The sequence below is a fragment of the Canis lupus genome, chromosome 16, assembly GCF_048164855.1.
Source record: "Canis lupus baileyi chromosome 16, mCanLup2.hap1, whole genome shotgun sequence".
Lineage (NCBI taxonomy): Eukaryota > Metazoa > Chordata > Mammalia > Carnivora > Canidae > Canis > Canis lupus.
In genome coordinates this window covers 5,660,896-5,687,113 of record NC_132853.1, presented here as the reverse complement: position 1 = coordinate 5,687,113, position 26,218 = coordinate 5,660,896, and the positions used below count along the sequence as shown (strand labels likewise).

The 26,218-nt window shown below is 48.4% G+C and overlaps 2 protein-coding genes across 4 annotated transcripts in view; one reads left to right on the top strand and one right to left on the bottom strand.

Moving 5' to 3' along the window:
- SLC25A25 (solute carrier family 25 member 25) overlaps positions 1-7,779 on the bottom strand; it is a 35,987-nt gene extending 28,208 nt beyond the window's left edge. For 2 of the 3 annotated variants that reach the window (XM_072778083.1, XM_072778084.1), the window contains exon 1: positions 7,444-7,779. In XM_072778083.1, the coding sequence (XP_072634184.1) occupies positions 7,444-7,701 (258 nt within the window). In that variant the 5' untranslated portion in view covers positions 7,702-7,779. The remainder of the gene's footprint in view (positions 1-7,443) is intronic. The other variant, XM_072778093.1, reaches the window with a different exon arrangement.
- Positions 7,780-8,509: 730 nt separating this feature from the next.
- On the top strand, positions 8,510-13,445 carry NAIF1 (nuclear apoptosis inducing factor 1). The gene is made up of 2 exons (XM_072778098.1): positions 8,510-9,402; positions 11,122-13,445. Exons 1-2 carry the CDS (start codon positions 8,892-8,894, stop codon positions 11,592-11,594), a joined length of 984 nt encoding a protein of 327 aa, XP_072634199.1. The 5' UTR covers positions 8,510-8,891; the 3' UTR covers positions 11,595-13,445.
- Positions 13,446-26,218: the final 12,773 nt, after the last annotated feature.

Below are 26,218 nucleotides of genomic sequence, written 5' to 3'. Positions count from 1 at the left end.
CGAAGGGCAGACTTGAGAATTCCGTGTAAGCATCATGGTTTCTATCTTTTTAGCTATAGATTTATTAGATGCCATCTTTACTTCTTATACAGATTTTAATCTTTTAGAAAAGACTCTAGCAAAAGAATACACCCCTGATGTGATGAAAAAAAGAATAGCCGTATCCACAAATGCATTGCTAAGGGGTGCTCCAGGGACCTTACCTTACTCCCCCTAGTGAGTCTGCAGGTCCCTGGACAAGTCGTTTTAGCCTCTCTGGGCTGCCAAGTGGGGAGACTGAACTGGACAAACCTTGGAAAACTTTTGCATTCTAACATCATATGGATTCAGACTCAGCTTGCAGTAATAACCAAAAGCGACAAGCATTTTGCGCATGAAGGAGGTGGGGGGGCAACAGATGAATGAGGTGGGTGCTGTGGCTGGCTGGTTTTAACCGACTATTTAGTTGTGTCACGCCTAGGGCCAAGATTTCACAGCTTGTGCTCATTCTAAACCCTCCTCTGCCGGCCCCTCCTATTCACCACTGGCTTTCAATGGTTTTTGAGTTTTCCCACACAATATAGGTGGTTTTGTGTTTTGGTAAGAAGAGTCACGGCAGACTCCAGCCAAGGGGGGAGGGTTGGAGAGAAGGTACAAGGCCAGGGGTTGACCAGAACAGCCTGAAAGACTTCACAGAGCAATACCAGGAACAGGGACAGCCACCATCTCGTTTCCCCTTTGGCCCTAGAAAATGAGTCATGACTCACCTCCCTTTCAAGCTTCCTGGCCCACAGTGTAAAGCAGATAAGAAGCTCCTTGGGCTCTACCTTTGTTATTCATTTATTTAAAGAAAGGTGCACCAAACTTCTTGTTTGGTTTTCTTTAGGTATTGTGTTGAGTCTTTTCTATTCCGTATTTAGGAAGACCATACCATATCATTTTAGTCACTGCTTCCTGAGCACCATCGGGGTCCTGCAATGCTGAGCTGGTCTTTTACATGGTTGGTCACTGTCATAAACTGTGAAAATAAAAGTTGCAAAGTCTTCGGGGCTGGTGAAGTATCTGCAGCTGTAGAAGCAAGGAGGCAGGGTTTGCTGAACTAAACGGCAGTCAGAATCCTGGGCTCTGCTACTGCCTTTGCCTCCAACCAGCCTGACTTCTATGCCCCCAGTCCCGCTTCTGCAAAATAACAAGGCTGGTGAGCTCATCTCTGAAGGTTTGAAGTCAGCTCCACTTGAAGCTTCCATTTTCACAACTTCCAAGTAAACTTCCAATCTGAGAAAAGGCCATCCATGGTTCATGAAAATAGGCAACAGGCTTGTGAGAGCCCAAAAGCACCCAGTTCTGTCCAGGGAAACATTTGGGCCAAAGACATCCTTTTTTTTTTTTTTTTTAATTAAGATTTTATTTATTTGTTTTAGAGAGAAAGAAAGAGAATGAGGGGAGGTGCAGAGGGAGAGGAACAAGTGGACTCCTCGCTGGAGCACAGAGCCCACCTGGGGGCTGGATCTCAGGACCCTGAGGATCACGACTTGAGCTAAAATCAAGAGTCTGGACAATTAACCATCTGAGCCGCCCAGGTGCCCTGAGCCAAAGACATCCTTCAGTGTAGATTGACTCTACCCCTTCGGTAACTTTTTAGAGATTTCCTGCTAGCAGGGTTTGTTTCTATCTTCCTAATGTCTGTAGGGCCCAAACTTTCCACAGCCCACACCTGTCCTCCCAAACTGCTGGCCCTCCCAGACCGCACCACCCGGGTGCTACACAAACTTTATTACTGAGGTCCATCCACCAGATGTTCTTCCTTCTTCACCTAAGCCACCTGGGAAAAACCAATTCTGGGCATCTCATTTTCAAAGACTCTGTGTGCCAAAAAGCCACTTTGTGCCAAATACCTAGATGTCAAGACGCTGTGCCAGGCTCTTTACATACTTTGTCTAATTTAATCTCACAACCACCTTACGAAGCAGGTATTCATAATGCCATGTTTCTAATAAGGAGACTGAGGTGTGGAGAGGTTGAGTAACATGCTCAAGGTCACATGGCTGGCAAGCAGCAGAAATAGTATTTGAATCCAGATTTATACCACAGATCCTGTACTGGGTACAGGATCTTTTATTGTCATTGCTGTTGTTGTTTTTAAGTTTATTTAAGTAATCTCTATATCCAGTGTGGGGCTCAAACTTATGAGCCCAAGATCAAGAGTCACATGCTCTTCCAACTGAGCTAACCAGGTGCCCCTGTACTGGGTTTCTGAAAACAGTTTTACTGAGATAAAACCCCACGCACCCTACAAATCACCCCTTTATACAATTCGATGGTTTTTCACAGATCTGTGCGATCATCACCATAGTCCAGTGTAGAACATCTTCTCACCTCCAAAGAACCCCTAACCCTTTAGTTATCACCTTATCTCTACCTCTCCCCTCCCAGGTTTAGGCAACCACTAGTCTACTTTGTCTCTTTAGCTTTTCCTATTCTGGACTTCCATATAAATGGGTCGTGTAATACATGCTCTTTGTGACTGGCTTCTTTGACTTAGCATATTTCCAAGGGAAGACTGTCCTCCTAGCATATCCTGCCTCAGATGAGGGACCCCAAAAGGTATGGACAGCATATCATGTGAGCAATGCATGATGAACCCTGTTTTGGGCAGCAGCAGAAATTATTTTATAGACAGCTGTTTTCAGATACTTAGAGAGCCTTTGGATCACTTGGGTAGCATCTACGGATATAAGCAGACTGTCTGACATGAAAGCTCCCCACACTAGGTGTGAAGCTGGCCTATGGTGACCAGTGACCCTTTCAAGACTAAATTCTTTGATTCTGGGCAGTTCTGGTGGCACAGCGGTTTAGCGCCACCTGCAGCCCAGGGCGTGATCCTGGGGACCCTGGATAGAGTCCCACGTCGGGCTGCCTGCATGGAGCCTGCTTCCCCCTCTGCCTATGTCTCTGCTTCTCTCTCTCTCTCTCTCTGAATAAATAAATAAATCTTTAAAAAAAATAAAAAATAAATAAATAAATAAATAAATAAATAAATTCTTTGATTCTGCCAAATTCATATAAGAAATGGCTATACATGAAAAGTCTGCCCGGCCTTAGTTTAATGAGACTGGTCCTATACAGTTTTGTTCATTAGATTCATCCTGGAGGTGTGCTCAGTAGGACTGGAAATGAATAGTAGCAAAAGTTTTTGTTTCTCTCAATCCCTGGTGGTCTCTGTGAGGCTTCAACAATTAATGACTCTTCGAGCATCAAAGGAATTCATTCAGCTGAAGCTCCAGATGAGGCCCACTCTGGTATATTCCCAACTATCATTTGGTTTTAGGATTGGGGTACCTGATTGTACCTTTCCAAATATCAATTAATTTATTTTATTTTTTAAGATTTTATTTATTTATTCATTCAAGAGAGACACAGACATAGGCAGAGGGAAAAGCAGGCTCCTCGCAGGGAACCCGATGCAGGACTCGATCCCAGGACCCAGGGATCATGAGCTGAGCCAAAGGCAGATGCTCAACCATTGAGCCACCAGGTGCTCCGCAAATATCAATTAATTTTAAAAAGCCTTCTAGTTGACTTGATAATTACTTCAAACTAGGAACCAATTTCACAACAAAACACAATTAATTAGTTTAATATATGAATTTAATCTGTGGAATAGCATTTTTCTTTTTCAAGTGGGCCATTATATTTTACAAAGTGTTGTCTATCCTTTTTTTTAAATAAAAAGGCTCTTTATTTTGCAGATGATCTTACCTGAGTCTGGCTATTTAGGTAAATACCTTCCCCACAAATGGCCAATCATTTAAAAAGTATAGAGTTCAACAGCACTGTCTGATTAAGCAGTACCACCTGATATCTTCTATTCATTCATTTTAAGTCAACAGAGATTGCCTCCCGTACACTGCTCAGGTCAAGGAGAGAATTAGGGCAGGGCGGATTCTCATTCTTTGATAATCTCCAGACAATCTTGAAATCTATTTTGGGAATAACAGATGTGGGTCTAACTGGATCTTTCTCAAAGTTCTTTCCAAAGCCTGAGTTGGAACTCTCTGTGTGTCCCTCAGAAACAACTGGTATAGTTATGGAGGAGTGGAGCAGGAATCAGAAGACAGTTCAGTTGCTTCTCTGGTGTAATTCCTAGGAGGCCAAATGAGTTTTGAGGTTGTTTCACTGTCTTTCCAGACCTCTGTAAAATGGGGTGAAAACACTGCCTTGCTGCCTTCTCATAGTTATGGTGGAGTTCCAACTCAATGGCACATGTGCAAGTCTCTGAACTCGACCATCTTCTAGAAGCTTCACCTGCATTAAACACCAGTCTGGTAAGGGCCCAAGAGCCGCAGCTAAGGGGACAACTGTTTACATGTCACACAGCTTGCATTCTTTCTGTAATTGGCTCCCTGGGTTCTACCCTAGGTTTTAAATTTTGTTTTAAAACAAAGATTGCGTTTGGTCACATGAAACTGCCTTAAATAGGCAATCTATAATTAGCTCCAGCTGAAGCTTCAACTCCCAGAGTCACTACCGGTGTCGTCATCTCTTTTCTTTCTTTAATAAGCTCTGCCCCTCTTCGGTCCTAGGACGGGCTTCTGGTTAACATGCCCCGGCCGGCTGCCATGAGTTTCTCTGCCCACATCCATTTTAAGTCATTTTTCCTCAACCGTCCCAATTTCTTCTGAAATAAAGGCAGGTGACCCAAACTGCTGGTTCATGTCTAAAGAAAACTTGACTTGACCCATTGTAGGCTAGCCAGAGGCTTTATGTGGTCACAAGGCCTGGGTTGGCCTGGGTTCACACCACACACTGATAAGCACTCACAGGGGATTCCTGCGCAAACCCTAACATCTAGGACTGGTCCTCTGGGTCTCATGATGCAGCTACCAAAGCGTGATGTTGTGTTTTTCAATGCCTATTCCCACAGCAGATGACCCATTTCAAACCGAAGGCCCCCCACATTCTCTTTTGGTTTTGTTAGTTCTGCAAAACTACAGCACTGTTTTTTCTGTATGTAGCTAATACTGATAGAATTTCAACAGGAAGTGGGGGGGGGTTCGTGAGAGAGGGTGTCTTCCTGTGGCCCAGTTATTGACAAAAAGTCAGGTTCTCTAATACTTCAACCATTTGCCACAGGACTAACTTGTATATAAATGAATAAAATAGATCATTCCCAATTTCTCTCAAGCTGTACACTAATTTTACTTATATAAAACCCAAAAAAGTTGTAGAAATAGAGTCCATACTAAATCCACACACCAAAAGAATGATAAAGAAGGGGCAGCCCCGGTGGCACAGAAGTTTAGCTGCCGCCTGCAGCCCAGGGCATGATCCTGGAGACCCTGGATGAGTCCCACGTCAGGCTCTCTACATGGAGCCTGTTTCTCCCTCTGCCTGTGTCTCTGCCTCTCTCTCTCTCTGCATCTCTATGAATAAATACATAAGAAATCTTAAAAAAAAAAAAAAGAATGATAAAGAATTGTTTCACATCACACAACTGAGATTAGTCAAAGATTTCAGCCAATGTGACCCCAAGGGGAAAAGCTCCTTTTAGTTAATTAAAGTTTTAACACTGGAAATCAAAATGATCACTCCCTCCTTATTTCCCTTACAGATTTACTGGCCAAAAAAAGGGATTAACATTAATATCAGATGTATCATGAATCACAGTTGAGGCACAAAGTACGTACAAATATTGAATAAAGCCAGATGCCCTCAATGTGCCTGGGTAGGTTCACAAAAGCAGAAAGGTTCACCTAGGCTCACACTTCACCAAACTCCTAAAGCATAGACCCTGAGTTTAGCCATCCCATCTTTCCAGGCAACTTATTCATCAGATATGCATGGAAAAATATCTAGGGGCGCCAGGGTGGCTCAGATAGCTAAGAGTCTGCCTTTAGGCTCAGGTTGTGATCTCCAGTCCTGGGACAAGCCCTGCATTGCTCCGGGCTCAGAAGGGAATCTGCTTCTCCAGAGGATTCTTCCCCGTTTGTGCTTTCTCAACTGACTAAATAAAATATTTAAAAAATCTAGCTCATTGTATAAAAATGGAGGGAAAATAAAAATCTCAAACTTGTCTCCAAGCCTCTTAGACTTGGCCAAAAATTCTATCTTGCATAGTTTTACTCTCGGTCTTCTAGGCTGATCCTAAGTAGGTTAATTTTTTTTTTTTTTAAGATTTTATTTACTTAAGAGACAGAACACCGGAGAGAGAGCAAGCACAAGTGGGGGGCAGAGAGAGAAGGATAAGCAGGCTCCCGACTCAGCAGGCTCAATCTCAGATCCTTGAGGATCATGACCTGAGCCAAAGACAGACGCTTAACCAACTATGCCACCCAGGCACCCAGGTTAAATACTTTAGATGTTGATCCAATACCCTGTAGCCAGAAGTTAAAAACACCTTAGATATACCCACCTGACCAACAAATGGGTTTAAAGTCACTGGTGTTTTATCAGATTTTTTTCATACTTGGCTATAAGAGATTCTCTAATTGTTGTATGTACAAATGGACCAAACAAACGAAAAGAGAAACAGGTTACCAGGTAAAGTACTCGGAAGTTCTATCCCACGTTGGAAATCAGATTAAGTCATAATAAATGAAATACTTGGGAAGAGTATCTGCAGCTACCAAGCCAGGGTGGGAAATACCAGGAGAGAGAGAAGGGGAAGTGACAAGCCTCTGCTTGAGGTTCTTCTGAAGAAAGAACAGCACTTTTCTGGCAGGCCTAGATGGCCATTCTTGGTCCTCCCATTCCTCTTAGCCAAAGCCCGTTCCAGAATAGGAGTAAAAGTATCCCCTTCTCGGTGTGCAACGCTTTCACTTTTAGGAAGAATTTTCCTCCTTCCCCTCGAGATCACCATTCCATCTTCCGGATAACCATGTCAAATGAGGATGAACCTAAACCATGAGAACTGTCAAGTGTTGAGTCTTCACCAACCTCCTCACAGATCTGCCTGAAACCCCAGTTCCCATTTTTTCTACTCCCACATGCTTCTAAGAGGAACCAGATCAGGGCCCGAGGCTGGCAAAGAATCGAGAGGGGAGGGGGGGGGGCCGCCGGAGGATGGATGAAATAGTCAATGCAGCGGAGGGGAGGGCATCAAGCTTAGCTTGGAGGTCAGGAGGTGACAAAAGGCGACCGCCGAGACCTGGCCTCCTACTTGGAGAGAAGGCCGAGCAAAAAGGGCTATCCGCCCACCAGACAGCCCCAGAGGGCCCACCTGTGCCTACAGAGGGCCTTTCCCCCTAGTCCAAGCGCCCACAGAGCTCAAAAAGGAGCTCCACTCCCACGAGCACACACACGGCGCGTCCCACCCAGCCCAAGAGGCCGTCCACCAGCCCCGCCGCCACGCTCCACGGTGCTGCTCAAGAAGCCGGACCGCTCAGACCTGTCACCCCGACCGCCGGAGGAGCTGGGGCGCGAAGGGACCCCTCCCAGCCCGCGCCGACTGAGCGCGCCGCCTACCCGGAGCTCGCCCTCCGTGCGGTGCAGTCCCAGGCGCCGCAGCCCCACGGCCAAGTCGTTGACACACAGGCCGCCGTCGCGGTTGACGTCGAGAGTCTGGAAGAGGCTCCACAGGCGCAGCTGGTGGTCCGGGCCCCCGCAGACGGCGCCGCCGCACGGGTCCACGGACGCCGGAGACGAGGCGGACGACGAGGAGGCGGCGGCGGCGGCGTCCGGCGGCGGGGAAGCCACGCAGCGGCACAACACACTGCTCACCATCGGGCGCGAGGCAGGGGCGCCCGGCGCGGGGCGGGGGAGGCTGGCCGGCGGGGAGAACGCGGAAGACACGCGGGAGTCCCCAGACAGGAGCGCGGGTTGAGAGAAGCCGGCAAGCAGGCGGGAGGGGCCGCTTCCGGGAGCCCGGCCCCGCCCCGCCCCGCCGCGCACCGCCCGCCGCCTCGCTGGCCACGCCCCCAAGCGCGCCACCGGCCAATCACAGGCCCGGGCCGCCCCCCGGCGGGGCGGGGCCTTCCCGAGGACAGGCCACGCCGCCGACTGCCTGGATCAGGGGAGGAGGCGGGGCGATCCCTGCTCAGCCTGCGGTCGATTCAAACTGAAGGAGGCAGGGATTGGCTGAGCTGGGCTAGAGAGAGCAAATCACGCCGCGATAGGCAGAAGTTCTGTGATTGGCAGGCGGAAGGCCCCGTGTCCAATTTCCATCGAGAACGCTGCTTAGGCTAAGGAATCCTGAGGAGACATCGTAGTCTCCGGTGGGAAATAGGATTTGTGTGAGGACCAACTGGGAGCTGCGGCTACGAAGCAGAATTTGCCCCCGTGAGTAGGATTAAAATTAATTGGCCAGTGGTTCGAGGCCGAAAGCACTAGGAGGCCGGGTTTTGGCACTCTAACTCCCTAAACCACCAATAAAACAGCTGAATTTAACGGCGTAATAGTCGTAATGCTGACGATTGAGGGACAGAACGATTTTCCAATGGAAGTGAGTAAAGGCAGGTGGGCGGAGCGCTCTGTAGCGACAGACACACGTTTAGGCCAATGACCAGGCCAATTTGGTAAGTAGGCGTGCTCTCCAGTTGAGCGACAGATCAAAGGAACCAGTGATCGGCGTGACGTCTGAGCCCCAACCAATCAGGAGGGCGGGTTCCCCTGAAGACGCTCTGGGAGGCGGGAAGAGGGGAAGTGGGCGGATCTCCGCACACCCCGGCGGAAGAGGCAGATTCAGGAAGCCATTACGCAGCTGGCTGGCAGCGGCCGGGCCGGTCGGGGCTGGGCCCTACGCACTTTGCGTAGCGAAGGGGGTTACCAAAGGCCTGGTGCTTGGCCTTGGGCAAGCCCGGCCTCTCCCCTGTAGGGGGGGGTGTGTGAGGGGCCAGGCTGGGGAAGAAGGGAAGGGGAATTGGGGCAGTTGAGGGGATTATAATTTCTTTAAAAAGGGGGGGTGGGGAGAGGCCATGGCTGTCCCAGCCAAGAAGAGGAAGATGAACTTCTCTGAGCGAGAGGTTGAGATCATCGTGGAGGAGCTGGAACTAAAGAAACACCTGCTGGTGAACCACTTCAACGCCGGGGTCCCTCTGGCTGCCAAGAGTGCGGCCTGGCATGGCATCTTGAGAAGGGTCAACGCTGTGGCCACCTGCCGCAGGGAGTTGCCTGAGGTCAAGAAGAAGTGGTCTGACCTCAAGACCGAGGTCCGTCGCAAGGTGGCCCAGGTCCGGGCAGCGGTGGAGGGTGGCGAGGCCCCAGGGCCCACTGAGGAGGATGGAGCCGGTGGGCCTGGGACAGGTGGTGGCAGTGGCAGCGGTGGCCCAGCTGTAGCCCCCGTCCTGCTCACCCCCATGCAACAGCGCATCTGCAACCTGCTGGGTGAGGCCACCATCATCAGCTTGCCCAGTACCACAGAGATCCACCCCGTGGCCCTCGGACCCACAGCCACTGCAGCTGCAGCCACGGTCACCCTGACACAGAGTGAGTGACCTCTCCCACCCAGTCTGTCGTGCATAAATGGGAAGGGCCAGCCAAGAGCTGGGGCAGCCTGGGGAAGGTTGGCTGCCAAGGGTCAAAGGTCAGATGGGAGACTCTGAAGACCATGAGGCCTTCCAAGAGCTCCCCAGACAGAAGTGATCCTGTACTCTTTGGGACTTCCTCAGCACGCAGTCTGGACTTCTGAGGAGCTGGATTGCTCTCAACCGTTTTGCCACCATTCCTGTCCATGACTGACTGAACTCTGTGATCCTTGAAGACAGAGACCATGTCTGGATCCTCCCCCCTCCCCCCCCCATCACAGGTCCTGGCCCTTAGTGGCAGTCAGGACATATCTGTCAAATGAATAGATAGACGGGAATGATAATACCCAAGTGAGACATCGATTCTGGACAAAGACATTCTGGGTTTCCAATGCGGGGAGCATTCATCAGGCACTGCCCAGAAAACTCACGATTCCTAGTGTTAATCTATTCGTTCCTTCAGTCCTCAAACACTAGATCTTATTCCTTCCACGTCAGACCCTGTGCTTGGCACCAGGATTACCCTGGTGTTTAAAATACAGGCCAAACTGTATTCTAGTAGGACAGATAAGACACACCCATGAACAACTGTACTGTCGGTCAGGAGAACCTAAGGACTCAGAAGAGGAAGGGGCTTCCTGTGGGGGTGGGGACTCACAGCTGATGTTGGCATGGTAGGGTAGAGAAAGTTGTCCTTTCCCACAAGCCAGGAGGCCCAAACAGCCCACCCAGAATTCCTTTCAAAGGTTCTCAGTTATGAATGACAGTGGTTTTGTTGGACTTCTTAGTTCAGATAAGGGTTTGTACCAGTAACTGTTAACTGCTAGTTTGTGCTGGGCTGTGACCTGTATCAGCCGGTGATTCTCAGTGGGGTTTGGGGGAATTGGGTGTATGTGTGAGTACCATCCCCATGCAGTCATGTTTCCTAAGGATATCAAGGTGGGAAAGAGGATCAAACACTGGTCTAAGTCAGTTGCTATTCTAGAACTAGAAGGACAAGGTGATGGAGTAGGTGGGAGGCATTTATTGGGCACTTAAGCAACTGCTGTCCCGCTCCCACCTCCTTTTCTGCTTGGCTGTAAAAGAAGGAGGGAGGTAGGAGGACTAGTGTGGTTACCAACAGTTCAGGTAGAGTCCCATCCAAGCTGGCTACTGTGTGCCAGCCCTGCAGGGAGCCTGTGGCCCTGCCTTTGTTAGCTGGAGGCATACCAGTGAAGTGGTTACCCGCAAGTTGGACTCTGGTGTTAGGGAGACCTGGGTTTATTTCCTGGACCTGCTGAATAAACTGTGTGACCTTAGGCAAGTCACTCCATGTTTTTGAGTCTGTTGCCTCGTCTCCCAAGATGAACATGACAGTACCTGCCTCTTGGTGTCTTGTGAGGATTCATTGAGCTAACAAGTGCGAAGGGCTTAGCACAGTACCGAGCACATAGTGGGTGCCCTAAATTTTTTGCTAGTATTGTCATTAGCTTTGCTTTCGCCAGATCTGGTACTGGCCCTTTGGTTACCAAGTAGATTCTAAATGCTTTAGACTCCAGACTTATATGAGAAGAGCTCTAAAGCCAGAGGAGACCTGAATTCCCCTGAATAGGGATTAATGGCCTCCTGCCAACCCCATTTGGCCAGCTTCATTCCTTCCAGAAGGTGACCTGCCATTGCCTTTGGTGTTTCTTCCCCACAGTCCCCACGGAGACCACCTATCACACACTCGAGGAGGGAGTGGTGGAGTACTGCACGGCAGAGGCCCCTCCACCCTTGCCAGCCGAGGCCCCCGTAGAGATGATGGCCCAGCACGCCGACACCTCAGTCAAACCCCAAGCACTCAAGAGCCGCATAGCCCTCAACTCAGCCAAGCTGATCCAGGAGCAGCGGGTCACCAATCTGCATGTGAAGGAGATCGCCCAGCACCTGGAGCAGCAGAATGACCTGCTACAGATGATCCGCCGCTCCCAGGAGGTGCAGGCCTGTGCCCAGGAGCGCCAGGCCCAGGCCATGGAGGGCACCCAGGCAGCGCTGAGCGTCCTCATCCAGGTCCTCCGACCCATGATCAAAGATTTCCGGCGCTACCTGCAGAGCAACACGCCCAACCCCACGCCTGCCTCTGAGCCTGGACAGGTGGCCCAGAATGGGCAGCCCGACAATATCATCCAATGAGGGCAGGGATTGCGCCAGCTTTCTGCTATGATTGGATGACACCACTGTGGTCTTGTAAGTGGGTTCCATGACTGGCCTTAGGCTAGGGCTGGTCACATGGCCAGCTCTCTCTTTGACAGACTGTTAGGAATCCACTGTTTCTCAGAAGTGAGGGAGACTGAGCAGAACTTGTGCTCCTGGGAGCTGAACTGCCTTACCCCTACCATTTGAGCTGCCTTGCTGAGAGCTTGCAGATTGGTTAGGTGGGGTTTGGGTACTGGTGATACAACACGTGGTGTCGAGCCAGGGCTTGTAAAAGGACACAATGGGAGGGGAGGTTCTCACTGGTGGCCTTCTCATAGCTTGGGGTGGGGGGGGTGCCCGGAGGGTCTGTGCTGAAATGCTGCCCCACCCCGCAGTGTCATCCTTTTGAATGAGATAATGTCAGTGGTGCTGGCATGGGCACAATATCTATCTTCTTCCTCCCTTGGGAGGCAGAGTGACTGGGCCTGAGGAGGAAGCTCCACCCTGTTCTCCTTCCCACTGTGCCTCCATTCTCAGGGGACTTTAGTCAATCTGTGCTCTCTCCACACCCCACCCCACTCCGGGCGTAGCAGGGACCCCTGTTATGCCCCCAGGCTGCCTCTGCATTACACCCAGGATGCAGTCCATGGGGCTCAGGAGTGCTAGGTGTGCTGGGGACAGCCTGGCCACCAGCCAGTCTTCCCTGCATCCTCAGGCAGCCCTTCCGTGGTTGGTCCTGACAGCTTTTTGACTCAGGGCAAGATTCCGGCTTTAGGTGCAGTAAATTTGAGAGAGAACGGACCAATGTGGAAATTCATTGCTCCCCTGCAGTGGTTCTGAGGTGACCAATTGGCTTCTTCCAGAAGCTTGCTTCAAGCCAGTTGTATTTATTCTATACACTTATCCCTCCTTGGAAGGGGCAGGCAGCTCTGGCCACAGCCTCCATCCTGTCCTTACTGGCTGCATGATTCTGAAACTCAGTGTGGGGGGAGAAAGAAAAAGAAAAGTATGCGTGTAGGGGGAAAGGGCATCAGGCCCTAGATTCCCTCTCACATTATTCAGCACCTTGTGTTCTTGCGAGACCCCAACTGGCTGCCAAGGTGAATCTAAAGGCCTGATCATTTGAGGGGGAGAGCCAAAGCTGACCCAAGAAGTGGGATCTTTACTTTCGTGCTCGGGAAAGAGCAGACTGACCTCGGAGCACCAAAGGAGGTAGTGTTCCGTGTCCCATCTTGATGCTCTTGCCCCTTTTGTGGGGAGTTTACCGAGATGGCACTTGCTTGGTTCATTTCCAGAATTGCCCTTGATCACTGAGACCCTTACATCTTCCCCAATCATTCTCCAGGATTGCCATTTTGCTGCCGATGCCTTGGCTACATGGGACCAGTGGTAACACCTCAAGGCTCCAGATCTCAGCTAAACAATGAAGGTGTTGCCCTTCTGGGCAACTTATGCTTAGAATGCTCACTTCACTGTTGCAATCACAGGAAGATGCCCCCAAAGACAGTTGGGAGGTGACTGCGGAACACCAGCCTCTCTAGAGGGCAGGTGTGGCGCCAACTACTGAGCAATGGAGAGGAATCAGACTGGGGAGGGGGGTGGGTGACAGAAGGAAGCTCAGTGGAGCCAGAAAGCTACAGCCTCCATGGAGCCGGATGGCCCTGGCAGGGAATCTATGAGGCTTTCCTGAGGCTTTGCCACTTGGTTTAGTTTTTCTTTGGGGTTGGCAATCTGAGCCAATATTGCATCTGTTCCAATTGGTATAAAGAGGAGGCCTGGATCACTTAAACTGACTGTTCCTTTCCAGGTCATAATTTTAAATTAAAAATATATCACTTTTTTTACACATATCTGTGTCTTTATTGATTATATATAGAAGAGATAGGGGCTGGCAGAGAGAAGGGACTGGCACACGATGGCCCCCAGGTCAAATCTGGCCCACCACCTGTCTTTGTAAATAAAGTCTTATTGGAACACAGTCACCCCCATTCATTTACTTAAAGTCTGTGGCTGTTTTTGTGCTACAGTAGCAGAGTTGAGTAACTGTGGCAGAGACCTCTGGCCCACAAAACCAAAGGTATTTACTCTGGCCCTTTACAGAAAAGCCTGCCTATCCCTTGCTGAGAGCAATGTTCCAAACTCTAGATGAGAATTACCTGGGCTGTCTGATAAACGTACCTCAAACCTGACCCCCCTAAAACCTAGAAGAGACTCCTGGAGGGAGAGCTCTAAGAATCTGCTTTGTAAGCAAGCTCTCTGGGTAATTCTGGTATTTCCTGAAAGTTACAAATTTTGGCTTAGAGGCTAGAAAGACTTAAACTCGGCTAGAATCATGGAATCACAGATTCATGCCCCATAGAGGGCTGATTCTCTGGAGTTGCTGTTGATAAGTCCTGCCAAGCAAAGATTCTCACTTAAAATTGGCCTTCATTCTGGAGATTGGAGGGATCCCAACCTTCCTGAACATAGTTTTTGTTTGTTTGTTTGTTTGTTTGTTTTTAAGATTTTATCTATTAATGAGAGACAGAGAGAAAGGCAGAGACACAGGTAGAGGGAGAAGAAGGATCCATTCAGGGAACCCAATATGAGACTCGATCCCGGGACTCTGGGATCACACCCTGAGCCAAAGACAGATGCTCAACTGCTGAGCCACCCAAGCATACCCTTCCTGGGCATAGTTATCACTCTCTCCCATACTTAGTAACAATAAAAACAGAATTATCAAGCCTTTGCTCTGTCTAGGCCTTGAAAGCATTACCTTATTTACTCCTTGCAACAGCCCCATAAATTAGGTAATAATACTGTTCTCACTTTGCAGATGAGGATATCAAGGATCAGAGAGGTTAAGCTATTTGCCAAAAATCACACAGCTACCTTATTCTCTGGGGTGGCCCATGCTTTAAACAATGCTGGCCTCCACAATAGCCAAACTGTGGAAGGAGCCTCGGTGTCCATTGAAAGATGAATGGATAAAGAAGATGTGGTTTATGTATACAATGGAATATTCCTCAGCCATTAGAAATGACAAATACCCACCATTTGCTTTGATATGGATGGAACTGGAGGGTATTATGCTGAGTGAAATAAGTCAATCGGAGAAGGACAAACATTGTATGGTCTCATTCGTTTGGGGAATATAAAGAATAGTGAAAGGGAATAAAGGGGAAAGGAGAAAAAATAAGTGGGAAATATCAGGGAGACAGAACATGGAAGACTCCTAACTCTGGGAAACGAACTAGGGGTGGTGGAAGGGGAGGAGGGCGGAGGGTGGGGGTGACTGGTTGACGGGCACTGAGGGGGGCGCTTGATGGGATGAGCACTGGGTGTTATTCTGTATGTTGGCAAATTGAACACCAATAAAAAAATAAATTTATTATTAACAAAACAAAAAACAAAAAAACAAAACCATGCTGGCCTCGCTACCAGTCAGATGTGAAATCACCTAGAGACAATTTGAGCCTGGCCTTGGGGAGTTTCTAGGTCAAATGTGGAAGCCCAGGAGGCACCTGGTATTACTACCCTTGACACTTGAAAGGGAAACACAGTGACCTCTCCAACTCTATACAGGCTTTGGACATTCCTATTAAGGGAAAAGGGTGGCTTAACAGAACTGAACTCATGTCTCGGTGCTACTGGAGAAATGTCAGTTACACTGGAGAGACTTTTTGGAGTCCTTCCTGCAATGTGGGATTTTACATAAAATCCTCCAAGCCACTGAAGCTTACTGCTTCAGGCAATGAAGCTTTTTACATTTTAAACCATTTTGAAGGTGAGAATTCTGGGTGGCTCAGAGGTTGACCTGGTCTTTGGCTCAGGGCGTGATCCTGGACCCTGGGATCAAGTCCCACATCAGGCTCCTTGTGGGCAGCCTGCTTCTCTCTCTGCCTATGTCTCTGTCTCTCTCTGTTTCTCATGAATAAATAAATAAAATCTTTAAAAAAAAAAATGGGGCTGCTGAGTAATAGTCCCTACTTGCTAGGGGTGTCATAAGGTATTAATCAGTGGAGAGAGATGCCATTTATTGAGCATTAACCATGTGCAGCACTGTATGTATTAACTCATTTCATGAGATTAGTCGGGTCTGTAACACTTGGCCTGTACCTACGATATGACATGCTCAATAAACACTGGCCACTGTCATCATTATTACAGTGTCTTGATACTCCAAAGGGGTAACTAGTGAGTCTTCTCTTGAGATCACAATAGGAGCTTTGTCAAAAGGGGTTTGAGCTTAAATGACAATCATTTGTGATCTTGCAGTATGAAGAAGGCTCAGAGGAAACAGCTTGTCTCTGTTTCTGTGTCAGCTGGAGCACTCTCCTGGGCATGGGGGGTCCACTTCCAAGATGGCCTACTCACATACCTTGCAAACTGTTGCTGGATGTGGGCTGGGAACTGGACCAAGGCCAGGAGTTGGGGAGGGGGACACCCCAGTTTTCCTCTCCATGGGTAATTCTCCATGTGGCTGCTTGGACTCCCTCACAGCATGGTGGCTGGGGTTCCCAGCACAGGAAGCCAAAGCTGCCTGTCCCATTAAAGATTAGACTTCAGGGACACCTGGGTGGCTCAGCGGTTAAGCGTCTGCCTTTGGCTCAGGGCATAATCCTGGAGTCCTGGGATCAAGTCCCACATTGGGCTCCCTGCATGGAGCTGTTTCTCCCTCTGCCTAGGTCTCTGCCTCTCTCTCTGTGTCTTTCATGAATAAATAAATAAAATCTTAAAAAAAAAAAAAAAAAAAAAGATTAGGCTTCAATCTGGCCCAGCATCACTTTGTCACATTCTCTTGGTAGGCAGTCACCAGCCAGCCCAGATTCAAGGGGATCCAGGAAGAGATTCCACCTCTTTTTGGAGGTGATGGCCCTGGCAAATGGGGGAGGAGAGGACCTGATGGAGGCCATGGCTGCAATCAAGCTAACTTGCTGCTTTTATTGTTATAAATTAGAGTCAGGACTCCTGACCCATGAAAGACAGAATCTCCTCCCCATTCCTGCATTCTGCCAATCAGGAGGGAAGGAAGCTCCCCTAGTTTTGAAACAGAACCTCTTGAACCTGCTTTTCCATTTCTTGTAGCTTTGAGTCCAGATAATAGAAAGCAGAAAACCTCGGCAGAATGAAGACTGCTTTGGCTCCTACTTGGGAAATCTTTGCCCATTAGAAAGGGCCCTGTGCCCTGGAAGGGCCCATCTGTGCAGACCCACTTGGAAATCTCCCTGGAAGAGGCTTCCTGACCTGTGGGAGGGGAATTCCAGACAACTGGTCAGGGTGGCAAGCTGGTGGCTGAGGGGAACAGGCAGGGACAAACCACTCTTGTCATTAGAAGAGGATGAGCTAAACTCAGCGTGGATATCTACAAAGGAGGAGATGGCTCTCAAAATGGCCTGTCTGGTGACAGAGGTATAGAGGCTATGCTGGAATGTACTGGTTCTCTGTCAAATTTGGGCCATCGTCTTCTGCACCCCACCTCTTCCCTGGCAAACTGGTGGGTGGCGCCTTGGGGTGCAGCCTGGTTATCACTTCCTCAAGAGGCCCTTCCCTGCCCCCCATGTGCCAGGGGAGGCTCTCCACCACTGTGTACCCCGATAGCTCTCCACACTGGCTCCCTAACTCATGTCCATATGTACTTGCTTGTTTTCCAGCTGATACCCTCACTGGGAGCCACATGGTTTCTGTAGCCTCATCCACCTTGTTCCTGGCTCTGACAGTGGCACCCCTGCCACACACCCCGATTGCCCAAACTGGAAGGCCAGGTGACATACTTGTTGCTTCCCACTGCCTCATCCCTGTATCCTCCAGTGTTTGTTTGTTTGTTTGTTTGTTTTTTTAAGATTTCATTTATTCATGAGAGACAGAGACAGACATAGGCAGAGGGAAAAGCAGGCTCCATGCAGGAAGCCCCATGTGGGACTCTATCCCAGGACTCTGGGATCATGCCCTGAGCCAAAAGCCGATGTTCAACTGCTGAGCCACCCAGGCATCCCATATCCTCCAGCTGTTAAGGCTCTCACTATCCCTCAGATGTATCTCCCTTTCTCTCATCTGGATTGCCCACCACAGCCTCCTTGCCAGCCTCCCTGCCTCCAGGCCCTGGGAGTTAAGGGAAGTCACTGAAAAGATAGGACAGGGAGTGGCCTGGTTAGATTTGCTTCTGAGGATCCTCTCAGGACAATGGAGAAGCTTCTGAATGTGACCCATAGGGCCTTTCATGGTCAGATGCTACCTCCCATCTTCATTCAGCCACAGTGAAAGTTTACTTCCTCATCGGTTGATTAGATCTCCATAAAACTGCAAGAAAAAAAGGTTTACTTCCTTAAAAATGTCAGGCTCAGGGTGCCTGGGTGGCTCAGTCAGTTAAACATCTGGCTCTTGATTTTGGCTCAGGTCACAATCTCAGGGTCCTGGGATGGAGCCCCTTGCAGCAGGCTCCACACTCAGTGGGAATTCTGCTTGGCTTCCTCTCCCCGTGCTCACATGGGTGCACTCTCTTTCATAAATATTATTTATTTATTCATTATTTATTTATTTTTAAAGATTTTATTTATTTTTCCATGAGACACAGAGAGAGAGAGAGAGAGAGAGAGAGAGAGAGAGGCAGAGACACAGGCAGAGGGAGAAGCAGGCTCCATGCAGGGAGCCTGACATGGGACTTGATCCTGGGTCCCCAGGATCACACCCTGGGCCAAAGGTGGCACTAAACCGCTGAGCTCCACTTTCCAAACTTCTATTCATCCTTCACATCCAGCTTGGACGTCACTTCCTCCAGGGAGTCTTCTTGGGTCACACCGTGTGCTTCCTTTCTCACCGGTTTACCACACCCTACTGCAATAGCATGTTTAAATGTCTGGGTCCTGGGACGCCTCAGTAGCTCAGCAGCTGAGCGTCTGCCTTGGGCTTGGGGTGTGATTCTGGAGTCCCAGGATCGAGTCCCACATTGGGCTCCCTGCATGGAACCTGCTTCTCCCTCTGCCTATGATTCTGCCTTTCTGTGTGTGTCTCTCATGAATAAATAAATAAAATCCTTTAAAAAAATAAATGTCTGGGTCCTGCGATAGGAGAGTTTCTCAACCTCAACATGGTGATTTTTTTGGACTGGATCATTCCTTGTGGAGGGCTGGCCTATGTGTTATAGGGTGTTTAGCAGCATCCTGACCTGTACACAGTAGATGCCAGTAGCATATCTCATCCAGTGGTAACAATCAGAACTGTATCCAAACATTGCTAGATGCCCCCCACCCCATGCAAAATTGCCTCCCGGTTAAGAACTGTCCTATAGCAACATCAGTCTTATTCATAGTTTTCAAGCATGTGACACAACGCTCCCCCCCCCCCGCAACAAGTATTTGATACACTTTTTACTGTAGTGTAATTGTTTTGAATTTCCGTCATTTGATAGATAAAGAGACTAAAGCAAGACTCGCCCGATGTCATGTAATTTGTAAGTGGCAGAGCTGGGAGTCCACCCAAATGGGCCTGGCTACACAGCCTCCTCTGTGTGAGTCAACCTCCTGTGAGCATGTGAGTGTGAATCAGCTTTCCAGAGCTGCGGCCTGGGCTCTGGACCTGTGACAGGTGCATCAGGAGCTCCGCCCTGAGAGGCCAGCCTCACCTGAGTGCTCTGACCTTGGGCAGGTCGCATCACCCCACCAGGCTGGGCTGTGAGGCTTTCTCTCTGGTTCAGGCCCTGCCTTTTGAAGGGTAATGAGAGGATTCAGTGAGGAAAATGAAGGCGATCAATCATATGAGGGTAATTTATGGGCAATGAGGAGCCCCAGGGCTCTCCACAGGGCTTGGCTTGCATCCGATGAAGGGTATAAAGAGATGAGAAGGCAAGAAGGGGCCCACCTGAAGACCCTTCACCACACCTTCTCCAAGATTCTGTTAATCCCGAGGTCACAAACTCCTGCCTACAGCCACTCAGATAAGAGTCCTTTGGCTCAGATAAAAAGTGTCCTGTCTGCATCTGCGTAAGGTTGGCTGGATGGAAGCTGAACTCGGCTTCAGGCAAGCCTGACAGTCAGGAATGTGGTCCCATCCTGCCAGAGATTTCCTTTTTACAAAAACAGCCAGAAATCTGGGCTTTCATGTGAAACCTCCCAGTTTAAACATATTGACTACCAAATATTTGTAAACCCTGTATAAGCCAAACAAAACACACCTGTGGGCTAGAGTGAGCCCACAGAAATCAGCTTGTGAGCTCTGTACTTAACCCTTTGGAAGCCAGCTTGTACCCCTTGGGAGGAGCCAGAGGAAAGCAGTTGGAGGCGAGGTTGCTGAGGGGGAGGCCTGGGTGCCAGATCCCTGTTTCTCTTGCACCTCAGCCTCCCCATCCATATAATGGGGTTTCCAATCCTAGCTGGAATGGTCCCTAGTGAGAACACCTCTCCTGGATACCCCTCCTTTGCCCAGGCTGGGCCTGACTCACTGGGAAGATCTGGGTTGGGCTCTTTGCTTTGCTGGAAGCTGAGTAAGTCTTGATTTGTGGTGATGATATTCACATGCAACCTGCCTGTCAAGAATCAAGCACAAATGGCGACTGGCCATGGCAGGGGACCAGCACCAAGGCTGAGGCTGGCAGAAACAGTTTCCAAGCAGGCCTCCAACAGGGTCCTGTCCAGAGGGTCGGTTGGGCCAAAAGACATCCATGATCTCTTCTGGCCGTTTTTTTTTTTTTTTTTTTTTTTTTTTTTATTTATGATAGTTACAGAGAGAGAGAGGCAGAGAGAGAAGCAGGCTCCATGCACCGGGAGCCTGACGTGGGATTCGATCCCGGGTCTCCAGGATTGCGCCCTGGGCCAAAGGCAGGCACCAAACTGCTGTACCACCCAGGGATCCCTCTTCTGGCTGTATTTAAGTGCCTGCTCAGCGTCCAGGGCTCCTCCCAGCTGGGATACTCTGGTTTTGTTCTGATGAACCATCTCCCTTCAACTTTGAGTTGGAGCAATATGAGCGATGGATCCCAATTCTGGCTTTAGTGGTAAGGCCCAGGCCTCGTCTCTGAGAGCAATGTCTCCCTCTGTCCACAGTGATTGGTTATGGGTAAACACATGACCCAACTGGACCTATAAGAGTTTGCCCTGGGGAGGTCACCCCCCCTCACCCCCGCCCCCAGCCCACCTATCAGGAAACCACCCTGGGAAAGGTTAAGCAGAGGATGGAGAAAGATTTCAGTTGGGGTACTTTGATCCAGCAGTTCCTGAAACTATATCTACCCTCCTGGATCCAGGTGTAGCACCAGCAAATCTCCAGTTTTGCCTCTGTCCCTTTAAGCAGGCATTTGTCATTAGCAGCTGAGAGTCCTCAGGGTCCCAGCTTAAGGCTCTGAGATTCGGATTACAGGTCAGGATGCCTTCAGAGTATCTGCCTAGGCTAGCTGTTTCTCAAGGTGTAACCTGAGGGAGCTTTAGCTTTGATGCACATTGCTGAGCCCCCATCCTGACCAAGTGAAACAGATCCCCGGGGTGTTGGCTGAGAATGGGGTGGGTAAGGAGTCTTCACAAGCTCCCAGGTGGTTCTGGCTAAGTCTCCAGTTGGAGAACACTGGCCGTCCTCTGCTCTTTATCTCCACTCTCCTCCCTCCGAATCTGAACCACATGATCCCGCCCAGATACCTCAACTGAGCCAATCAGTTGGCTTTCCCTCAAATTTGGAATTGGGATTTAGGGACCTGCACAGTATTTGTGGCTGTTTGAACCTCCCTCCACCTCCCTCACCAATAAATAAAAAAGGCTGCTCAGCAGAGGGAGAGGAAGGAGGGAACAGATGAGAAGGGACAGGGCTGAGAGCCTAACGTAAGTGACCAAGGTGGGCAGCCTCGGTGGTGGCGCACTGGTTTAGCGCCACCTTCAGCTCAGGGTGTGATCCTGGGGACCTGGAATCAAGTCCCACATCAGGCTCCCTGCATGGAGCCTGCTTCTCCCTCTGCCTGTGTCTCTGCCTCTGTGTGTGTGTGTGTGTGTCTCATGAATAAATAAAATCTTAAAAAAAAAAAAAAAAGTGAGCAAGTTTCCAGACTGTTCCTTATCTTGATCCCTGACCCCCGAGTTGCCCTTGCCCACTGCCTTCCGGGCCCCTGTGTTTTTTTTTTTTTTTTTTTTGGCCCCTGTGTTTTTATAGCCCCTTTTAGTCATCCACTTTTTGCAGTGGGTGACTAACTTGGGTGATGTCTGTTACTCGTAGCCAAGAGACCCTTACCTGAGGATTAGCTTACTTCTCAAGGTCTCAGATTCTTTTTTTTTAAACTTTTTTTTTTTTTTTAAGATTTTATTTATTTAGTCATAGACACAGAGAGAGAGAGGCAGAGACACAGGCAGAGGGAGAAGCAGGCTCCACACAGGGAGCCCGATGTGGGACTCGATCCCGGGTCCCCAGGATCACACCCCAGGCTGCAGGCGGCGCCAAACCGCTGCGCCACCGGGGCTGCCCTCAGATTCTTTACCTGCAAAACAACCAACATTTTGTGATTCAGGACCCCCTCTCTCCATATGCAGCAGGTCCTCACAGAAAAGGCCCCGCTTAAATGACTCCTTCCTCTAGGAGAGGTTTTGGTAACATGGGGTATAGGTGGCAGAAGGATTTTGTTACAAACAGTACCTTTCAAACTCTGGTGTGCATTGAAATGATCTAAAATGTAGATTCCTAAAATAAAATAAAATAAAATAAAATAAAATAAAATAAAAATAATAAAATAAAATGTAGATTCCTGGACCCCCACATGTGCAATCTGTGATTGCTGGGTAGATCTGTAGGGCCCAGTTGTGTGTGTGTGTGTGTGTGTATTTTACAGATATTTTTTTAAAGATTTTATTTATTCATGAGAGACACACACAGAGAGAGAGAGAGAGAGAGAGAGGCAGGGGCACAGGCAGAGGGAGAAGCAGGCTCCATGCCGGGAGCGCAACCTGGGACTCGATCTCGGGACTCCAGGATCACACCCTGGGCTGAAGGCGGTGCTAAACTGCTGAACCACCTGGGCTGCCCTACAGACTTTTTTGAGGTATAATTGACATAGAATGAACTCCCTATATTCAACAATTTTTTAAAGTTTATTTTAAAATTTTATTTAGGTATTTGTAATCTCTACATCCAATGTGGGGCTCAAAATCAGGATCCTGAGATCAAGTCACAATGCTCTTCCCACCAAGCCAGCCAGGCACCCCTAACAATTTGATGAGTATGTATGTATATCTGTGAAACCATAACCACAGTTAAGACAATGAGAATTGCCATGACAATCTCCATCACCACCAAGTTTCTTGGTACCTCCTTATAATCATCCCTTCTTCCCTGCTTCCTCCCACCACTTCCCCCAAGCAACCACTGGTCTGCTTTCTGCCTATAGATGCATTTTCCAGAATTTTATCTAAATGAAATCATGCAGCATGTCCTCTTCCTTTGTCTGGGTTTTTTCATTCAGCCTAATTATTTTGACACACATCCACATCGATGTGTTTATCAATAGCTCACTCTTGTTGAGTGGGATATACCGTAATTGACTCATCTAATCACATACTAATGGCCGTTTTAGTTGTTTCCAATATTCAACTATCACAAATAAAGCTGCCTTGAACCCTTGTGTGTAAGCCTTTGTAGATAAAAATGCTTTCCTTCCCTTGGATAAATACCTAGGAGTGGAATGGCTGGATCATATGGTGGGTGTATGTTTCATGTTTCAAGAAAACACTGTTTTTCAAAGTGAATGTATCATTTTACATTCCCACCAACAGTGTCTGACAGTTTCTAGGGGCTCCACATTGTTGCCAACATTTGGTAGCATTTTAATTTTAACCATTCTAGTAGGTGTGAAGTGGTATCTCATTGTGGTTTTAATTTGCATTTTTTAAGACCAATGTGTGGTTACTTGCCATCTGTAGATCTTCTTTGAAGGGGTGTCTAGTCTATTTAAATAGTCTTCTTATTCATAAGTGTTTAGAATTCTTTATATATCCAGATACAAGTGCTTTGCTAACTCTATTTTTGCAAATATTTTCTCCTGTTACCTTTTGTAACAAATGCCATAGGTTCCTTTGATACACATGGAGTCTGAGAACCTATCTTCAATCACAAACAGAGCAAATTCAAACAGTAATGAGCTCGACTTTCCAACGGGCAAAAATAAAAAAGAGCTCTTAGGCATTCCTGAGGACAGCCAATGGAGAATGCTCTTGTTGTCTGTTACAAAGAGCAGAAATTGGTACAAAACCAGGAGGACTATTTGCTGACGGTTCCTCAAAATCTTAAAGTGCAGGTTTGTTTGAACTCGGCAAGGTCAGTTCTAGAAATTTTTCCTGAGAAAATAAACAAACAAAAGCAGTAAATTGTCCCAGAATCTTTGTTCTGGAGATTGTGCTGACAGTTGGGGCTACAGACACGCCTGGCTGGTCAGCCTAGTATCTTGGTACTGTGCCCCCATGTGCTTAGAGCTCTTTTGCTGTCAAGCCTGGGTAGAAGGCTGAGTACAACTGGAATTTGACCCATCCCTGGCAGGGTGGCCAGAGGAAAGGGCAGTGCAGGTCTCACTCGATTGCATCAGGAGTCTGGCTCCGCTGTGAGGCTGGTGTGGCCTTGGAAGGCTCCAGGATTCAGGTTCTAACCAACTGCCACCAATGCAACCTGGGAAATGGGGACACCTGGTTGACATAGCTACCTGGGGCCTGAGAAGAGACAACTCTTTGCTCTCCAAACACCAATAATTTCCCCAGGATTAGAGGAAGTGGGGCTTTAGCTAAGGCTGGGTCAGCACAGCTGGATCTGGGTACGAGAAGGAAGCTTGGAGCCTGGAGATCTGGTTTCTAGATTAGCCCCTGTCCTGCTGTGTCACTTAGGTAGGGCCAGCCTGTTCCGCCACCTAGGTCCCAGTCTCCTCAGCTGGAGGGTGAGGAGATAGATCAGATAGTCCCTCCTGGCCCCTCCAGCAAAGAGTGAAAGCATGGGTGCCAGAACCAGCCAGACCTGAGTTCCATTTTTCTTTTTTTAAAAAAGATTTTATGTATCCATTCGACAGAGAGAGACAGAGACAGAGGCAGAGAGAGAGAGAGAGAGAGAGAGAGAGAGCATAAGCAGGGGAAGCAGCAGAGAGAGAAGCAGGCTCCCCTCTGAGCAGGGAGCTTGACACCAGACTCAATCCCAGGACACTGGGATCATGACTGGAGCTAAAGGCAGATGCTTAACCAACTGAGCCACCCCGGTGCCCCCTGAGTTCCATTTCTGTCTCCAACACTTTCTATGACTTGGCATGTTGGTTAGCTTCTTTGGACCTCAGTTTCTATCTCAACTTAAAAGCCCTGCAACAGCTTCCCATTGTGCTTTGGAAAAAGGTCCTCATGATCTACCCCTTCCTACCTTTCAGTTCCAGTTCCCACCACTCTCCCCTTCATTTGTCACACTCCAACCACACTGGAGTCCCTAAGCTCTTCCTCCTGACCCCAGGACCTTTATACATGCTGCTGCCTCTGTCTTGCATGTCTTTGCCTCTCTCCCTAGCTAGGCCCTATTCTTTTATCAGAGCTCAGATGTCACTTCCTCAGGAAGGCCTCCCTGATCCCAGACACAGTCACTCCTGTGCGTCAGGAGTGACTGTGGTTCATAGCACCACTGTGGTCATTAAACAATTATGTCTGCATGATTATTTGATGTCTGTCTCCCAGTGGCATTGTGAGCTGCCTGAGAGCAGAAACGAGACAGTCTTGTTTAGGCCCCTTGCACAGGTCTGGTATAAGGTCTGGTATTACAACAGTAATTTTGTTGACCTAATTTGTCGCCCCACTAAGGGAGGGCTGATATCATGTAGGCTGATACCAGACTTCATCCATTCTAAGAGGTGTTTTCCCCCACATTTAAACCTCTCTGAAGTCAGAACATATTTTACATGCTGTGACCAGGTAGCAATCGTGACATAGTTGTCAATATCTATGCCTATGAATCAAAACTTGCAGCTTGGAAGGACATCCTGAGACAAGAGTAGCACACTCTGAGGAAAATTGGTGTCGCCCATGCTTCTAATGACACAGGACATTAATGTCTGAAACAACAGACATTATGTTTCCTTCAATGACTCTGAAGGAAAAAGTCATGCAGAAAAGTCAGACTCTGCATGTGCAAAAATTTCAGGAATATCTTTACTAAATTATTTTGATCATATGTATGTGCAATATTGATATATGATTTTAAAAAGTCTTAAGTTTAACAGAGTGCCATCAATAAACATAAAATTAAATTTCTAGGTGATAAATGCTGTGTCATTTCATTTTTTTTAAAGTATCAATAGCTTTTTCTTTTTTTAGCATTTATTTATTTATTTATTTTAAAGATTATTTATTTATTTATTTATTTATTTATAGAGACACAGAGAGAGAGAGAGAGAGGCGCAGAGACACAGGCAGAGGGAGAAGCAGGCTCCATGCAGAGAGCCCAACGTGGGACTGGATCCAGGGTCTCCAGGATCACGCCCTGGGCTGCAGGCAGCGCTAAACCGCTGCGCCACCAGGGCTGCCCTGCTGTGTCATATTTTACTTGGTAGTGCTTTTTAATTTTTTTAGTGGCACAGAAATGAACGCTGAATCTTTCTACAGAAGTAGGCTCAGATTTGATTCAATACTGCAAACTCTTCCTAAGTGGGATTGTGGGGC

Excerpts from the sequence above, each read along its gene's own strand:
- NAIF1 (XM_072778098.1), top strand. The coding sequence starts at position 8,892 with ATGGCTGTCCCAGCCAAGAAGAGGAAGATGAACTTCTCTGAGCGAGAG. Across the intron at positions 9,403-11,121 it reads CACGGTCACCCTGACACAGA|TCCCCACGGAGACCACCTAT; the intron begins GTGAGTGACCTC and ends TCTTCCCCACAG.